General features: G+C 43.1%; 1 protein-coding gene across 2 annotated transcripts in view; it reads left to right on the forward strand.

Moving 5' to 3' along the window:
• The window catches only part of Afap1l2 (actin filament associated protein 1 like 2), a 90,860-nt gene extending 85,086 nt beyond the window's left edge, over positions 1 to 5,774 (forward strand). For both annotated transcript variants that reach the window (XM_090345801.1, XM_090345802.1), the window contains 5 exons: positions 43 to 214; positions 497 to 652; positions 3,344 to 3,537; positions 3,651 to 3,773; positions 4,553 to 5,774. In XM_090345801.1, the coding sequence (XP_090201927.1) occupies positions 43 to 214; positions 497 to 652; positions 3,344 to 3,537; positions 3,651 to 3,773; positions 4,553 to 4,579 (672 nt within the window). In that variant the 3' untranslated portion in view covers positions 4,580 to 5,774. The remainder of the gene's footprint in view (positions 1 to 42; positions 215 to 496; positions 653 to 3,343; positions 3,538 to 3,650; positions 3,774 to 4,552) is intronic.
• The last annotated feature ends 920 nt before the right edge of the window (positions 5,775 to 6,694 follow it).

Raw genomic sequence — 6,694 nt, forward strand, 5'->3', positions numbered from 1 at the left:
TGCCTTCCAGCTAGCCCAGTCTTGTGCTTTCTCCCTATGCAGAGGCAGCTGGAGAGCCAGGAGCCTGAGGAGCTCACCCTGAAAATCCCCACAGTCAAGTTACAGGCTGAGCAGCAGAGAATCTCTTTTCCAGCCAATTGTCCTGACACCATAGCTACCACGCTAGCCAGTGCCAGCCCACCAGTGAAGGACAGGCTGCGAGTGACCAGTGCAGGTATCTGTGTGCAATGGAGTAGAAACTTTCAGACATGGCTTGGAGCAGTCATCCCAATCCCCTCCTTTTCAGATGATGAAGCTGAGGTCAGAAAGGCGGTGGGGGGCGGGTTGAACCAAGTTGCTTCACCATGATAGTGTGAACTCTGTTTTCTTTTCCATCCCTGCTGGGCTGAGCTAGTGCTCAACTCCGCTCTTCTGTTTAAGCCCTGGGTTCTGTCTGAGCCTGGGAAGTGGGCTGGGGCTGCTTCTGACGTAGGGCTTCTCCATTCTGGGTCTGTAGAGATCAAACTTGGCAAGAATCGGACAGAGGCTGAAGTGAAGCGGTACACAGAAGAGAAAGAAAGACTGGAAAAGAAGAAGGAAGAGATTCGGGGGCATCTGGCTCAACTCCGGAAAGAGAAACGAGAGCTGAAAGAGACTTTGTCAAAATGCACAGGTAAGGGCTCCAAGTGGCGAGGAACAGAACAGGGCTCAGGGAGGCTTTGTGGGGGAAAAATCTGCTTTCCAGACTGGTGGGCCCGAGGCCTGCACCCTTCACAAGGCCTTGCTTCCCATTGGTTCCTTCTGCAAGGCTGCATCCGGCACACAGGGAACCTCTGATTGTTGGTAACAGGACCAGCAAGTTGTGCCGCCTGTTTTCCACATTGTATCAAGGCCTTGTTTCGAGATCTGGGTCAGCTGGTGTCCTTCCTCAGCCTGATGTTCCCCACATCTGCTGTACATGGCCCTGAATTTCCAGACTGTACTTTCTTAAAGTGAATAAAACTTAAAATACTTACACAGAAGTTTGAGGCACTTTAGGTTTTCCTAATCACCCTATTATTTGAAGCCTGTTTCCCAGTCACTTCATTCTTATAAGATCTTTCCAAAGAACTCCACTTGAGTCTTGTGCCATAGCTTTGTGCTCATTTAACATTTAAATTGTGGAGTTGCCCCACCATGTATAACTGGCATAGCAGGTTTGGGACAGGAGGCAGATGATTCCTGAGAAGCTTTTGCTCTTGTTGAAGAAAAGGTCTCGAGGATGCAGAATCACCATGTTTTTCGACAGCTACTTTATTGGTAGTTCATATGTCATACAATTGACCCATTCAAATGAATGTCAATGGTTTCTAAATAGTCAAAATTATGCAGCCACTTCCACAATCCACATTTGAACCCAAAAGAAAGTCTATACCGGTTAACAGTCACTTTTTACTCACCCAATCACTAATCTGCTATGTGTCTCTATAAATGGGTACTCTGGTTTCCAGAGTTCAGCATTCTTCTAAATTGTGTTAATTGTTCATTACTGAGACAAGGTGTCTGAAGGGGGAAAAACAACTTAAAGGAGGGAAGATTTATTTTATCTCATAGTTTTAGAGGTTTCAGCCCACGATGGGTGTGTTCTGTTTCTGGAGTTGAGTTGATACAGAACATCATGATGGAGAGGCTGTGGTGAAGCAGAGCATCCTGGTGGGAAGGTCCGGGTGAGGAGGGAGGCAGAGTTGTTCACCTCACACCTATCAGGAAGCAGAGAGGAGTAACAGGAAGAGACCAGGACCAACACATGCCCGTCCAAGCCACACCCCAGCAATCCACTTCCTCCACTAGGCCCCTCCTTCCACAGTTCTACTACCTCAATATTCCATTCAGTGAATCCATCAGTGAATTATGTTGATGAGGTGACAGTTGTCATGATCTATGAAAAGTGTCCTCACAAGCTGGCCACGTGGCTCCCGCCTGTAATCCTAGCTACTCAGAAGGCTGAGATCTGAGGATTGCAGTTCAAAGCCAGCCGGGGTACTAAAGTCCATGAGACTCTTATCTCCAATTAACCACCAGAAAACCAGAAGTGGTACTGTGGCTCAAGGAGTAAGACTACCACCCTACTCCTGGAGCTGAGGAGCTCAGGGACACGCCCAGGCCCAGAGTTCAAGTTCCATAACTGATTTAAAAAAAAAAAAGGCCTCACAGACACACTTATAACTGTGCTCTTCTAATCTCCTAGGCATCTCTCAATCCAATCAAGTTGACAGCTATTGGCAGTACTCAGAGGCAAGGAGATGATGGCTGGGCTTCCTTTGTACTCTTGTACTTGGCCAAGACTAGAGGACTGGGCAATGAGTTGATGAATGAGGCCATCTGTGACAGTTCTTAAAAACCCCGGAACATTTCCTAGCATTAGAGCTGTGGTCTGCCTTGACCTGGGGCCCTCTCCAAACCAGAGCTTCCAGGAAGGGGCAGGGTTTTCCTACTACTTCCCCTGCACAGATATTCTACATGAGGAAGAATTCTCCCTATGGTTTATTCCCTTGCTAAATAAGCCCTGTAGAACCTAGATTAATAAATCACAGATGATAAGTTGATTCCCCTAAGTATATAAACTATATTAAAGAATTTTTTTTCCAGGCCTCAAAATGTTACTGACACACATTCTCATCTTCTTCTCTGTGAGTTGTTTTTTGTTGCTGTTATTTGCTCACGGTGCTAAGTCTGCTGGAACACAGGGCCTTGCATATGCTAAGGCACATTCTCCAGGTTGACAGTCATATTCACCAACAAGCTTGGAATCAGCACGTTTTGGATGGCTAGTGACTCATGCGGGTCACTTTGTCACTGAACACATGTGCCATCTTTTCCTCCAGCAATGGGCTGACTTCTAGGATGGCGTCTTCATGGTCATCCTTTCTTAACCCCTGGGTGGGATAAAAGGAGACACATCATAAGACAGGGCTGAGAAGGTCCCAGGATCTCTGCTTAGTCAAGTCTTGAGAAGCACCAAGTTCCAGGACATGGAGGGACTGAGTGAGAACCACACATCAAGGACCATGGGTACAGCAGGTATCAGAACTGAAAGCCTCACAACCTACCAGAAGTGACATACACCCAAGACACATGTCTATCTGTAAGGGCAGAGTTCTCTTCCTGCAGAGTCTTCTTAGCCTGGAAGAATGCTAGCCTCCAGTTGGACTTCAAGTCTGCCCACTGCACATAAAATGACCCATCCCAGTTCTCAAGTGTTAGACCCAGACATAGCTTTGGCCTGGTTCCAACAGTTGTATTGGTAGCCCCTGTTTCCACCCAGCATAGTTTACTGGCCTTGGCTGAAAAGTTGCCCTTAGAACTGGCTTAATTCTCTCTCCAGACAAAGGAGTCTTGGCCAGCCTGGAGCAGAAGCTGAAGGAAATTGATGAAGAGTGCCGCATTGAGGAGAGCAGGCGTGTGGACCTCGAGCTCAACATCATGGAGGTGAAGGAAAACCTGAAGAAGGCTGAAGCTGGGCCTGTGACACTTGGCACCACTGTGGATACCAGCCACTTGGATAGCATAAGCCCCCGTGTGAGTGCCAGGCACCACAGCTCCTTGAGCTGCTACAGGGCCTCCTGGATATGGGTTGGGGGAGATGGGTTATGGTTCCTTTCCCTTGACCTAATTCTTCTCCTTTACCATAGCCCAAAGCTGCCACTCCCACTCCTGTCCCAGACTGCACCCCAGTCAACTCTGCTTCCGTGCTTAAGAACAGGCCTCTTTCAGTCATGGTCACAGGCAAAGGCACTGTCCTACAGAAAGCTAAGGTGAGTGTTACTCCCTCAGAACAGCCAGCAGAACAGGTGCTAAAATGATACTTCTCTTCTGATGCACTGGGCATCAGAAGATGGGGTCTGGGCATTTGCTCTGAGCAAATGCTTTGCTTTCAACAGAAAGCAGAGATCTGACTTTGCTGTGCCTTAGGCTTGGTCATTGGCACAGGTTAACTAGAAAGACACTTGCACTTGGTTCCCAAATAAGCCCAAGGATGCTTCTGTTGCTTCCCCACCATTCATTGCTTCTCACAGACAGTAGAGTTTCACCAGGGATTCAAACCAGAAAATAAATTATCTCAAAGGACTATACTATCAAAAGCAAAACAGACTTAGGTGATGTGGATTGTTCCAACTGGCTTATTGACTAAAGAATCAGCAAGACATAAGCAAGGAATGGATCCTAGGCCTGGGTTTCTGCCTGAGCTAAGAAAATGAGTGCTAATAATCCTTAACTCATGTGTATAATAAGGAACATGTCTAGAGCTATTGGAAAATGCTGTTCTTGGAGCTCCTTGGAGACACCCAGATCAGTGGCCAGCCATTTAATGCATTTGAGCCTCTGCTTTCTCAGGGTTACACCAGACATCACTAGTCACTCATGGCACGTTGAGGTGTTCTGTGCAGAGCTAAAACAGAGTTTGAAACATCATTGTCATCTCTATTTTAACTGCATAAAATAGTCTTTATTTTTTCTATACAAATGAAGTTTGCTACAAAGAATAACTCCATTTTTTGGGGCGGGGGGTGCTGGTATTTGAATGTCATTCTAGGAATGGGAGAAGAAAGGAGCAAGTTAGGAAATCAACACCGTCTAAAGACTCTTGTGTCAATTTGGACCTTCTTGACAATCCTGTTTCAGTAAAGTCTTCGTTAAAACAGAAACTCTTGAGTGAGGGTGAGCCTGTTTGGAAGAAAAAGCCAGGACTGGAATACAACAAATGAAGAGCTTTGGCTGAAAGGAGGGCAGCCCTGTCCCTTTGCTAAGTCAAAGGTAACAGAACAGCAACGAGGGCTTCTTGGAAACTTAAAGTCTTTTAGCTACAAGCAAGTCATTGTTGTATTTAGGATGTTCTGTGTTTCTCTCTTGAAGTTCTATCTATTGCTTTATCAAGAGTTTTAAGTAGCAAAAAGCTTCTGATGGTTAGACTTCGATGGAAGAGAAATTTAGGTGTCAGGGTCATGTGGCTTTGTTAACTGAGAAGATCTAACCTTGACTGCCATCTCTTGTCTGATCCCTGTCAACATGGACTGGGGCAGTTAAACTATCTCGCCTCCAGTATTTGATGGTCCATCTCTTCAGTGATTTTAGCAGCATTGATAGTACCTGTATAAAACCACTTACAGGATGGACTTTGAAAAACAAAGGAACAATTTGGGACCAAGCTAGGACAATGACCCTACCAAAGTAAGGACTTTTTTTTCCCCAGTCCAAGGTAGGCCTGATTGAACTGCTTCTAAATGAAATTGTAAGGGATGCTATAATATATAGGAAATATGTTTTAAATGCCATCAGTTAGAACAGTGGATTTTGGATTTAACTTTACATCACTATAGGAAAACAATTATTGAGTTTACAGATTCAGTCCTGTGATCAAGCCACTTTTAGGGAAAGAGTTATTTAATATAGTATTCATTTAGTCCTCATTTTGAAGCTGTTTGAATTTCCAGTCCCCTTGCAAGAGAAAAACATGGTGAATTGGTTAGGGTAGCCTTTTTCTTCTCTTAAAAGTGTCAGTGCTATGCTTGTGTGGCTTTGTCTCTTCCCGTGACAGTGTTGTTGGTTAGCAGAGGTTGAAACATTTCATATGTCATCCCTGCCTCATTTCTTGGGGTCTGAATCAGAGTTCTCTAACACTGATTCCTTAAAGTCTTTTTTTTTTAAATTTTTTATTGCCTTCCTAATCCCAGGGCATTTATTTCCTGTGTCATAAACACTTGGTAACCTTTACCAAGTGGTAAGATTGATTTTTTAAAAATAAAATGGTCATTGTATTTTGTGTTTTCCTTGTATTTGATAAATATCATGGTTATTTAACTCACTAAAGTTTAGAATGTGTACAGTTAAAACTGGTAGAACAAGGTAGGATCCTAGCAAGAGATTTTAAGCCTCCTTAAACCTAGCGACCAAAGTAAGCCTGAACAAGGATTGTAATACAAAACACTAAACACACATAAAAAATTTAAAGAAAGTATTTATACATAGGAAATTGAGGAGAAAATCATGTTTCTGAAAGATAAACAGACTTCTAAATAATTCTTGGGTAATTACCAAGGTTGTCCAAGTAGTAACTAAAGAAGTTGGTCACATAAATGTGCTTATTTAAGAAACTGCAAACAATACCTCAATCCTTAAAAAAAAACTAATGCAACAGAAAGACAACATAAGGCCATAAAAAAGAAGCTTAAAATACTGCCAAGATTATTTAGCTACAAGAATATACTGTGAATATAGCAGTGTGAACATTAGAGAAATATGAATTTTCCATGATATAGTTGGTATTGTTCTGATACAAAAATTTCTATTGTAATCCTTACTTCCAAATTTGGTAAAGAAACTAAAAAATACCAGTCAACAAAATTCAGCAGATTATAAAGAATGATATATCATAAATAGAGTTTATCGAATCAAGAGTGGTTCAGTGATTGAAAATATATCCATATGTAACCGACCACATTAACAGATGAAGAAAACTTTATCTGTGAGGAGATGGAAAGACAAAACCATAAATCTCAATGCTCCTAACATCTAGAGATGGGAATAAAACCTTCTTACCCTGATAAAGTTACACACAGAAATTTTAACAAATCTAATGGTGAAAACATGCAAGTAGTCCAGAATCAGATATGGATAAAGGGCATTATCACAACTTAAAAAGCAAAACTAAACAAAAACAGTATCCAAAAGAGCCTAT

The sequence above is a fragment of the Megascapheus bottae genome, chromosome 15 (genome assembly GCF_031878675.1).
Source record: "Megascapheus bottae isolate mThoBot1 chromosome 15, mThoBot2.hap1, whole genome shotgun sequence".
Classification (NCBI taxonomy): domain Eukaryota; kingdom Metazoa; phylum Chordata; class Mammalia; order Rodentia; family Geomyidae; genus Megascapheus; species Megascapheus bottae.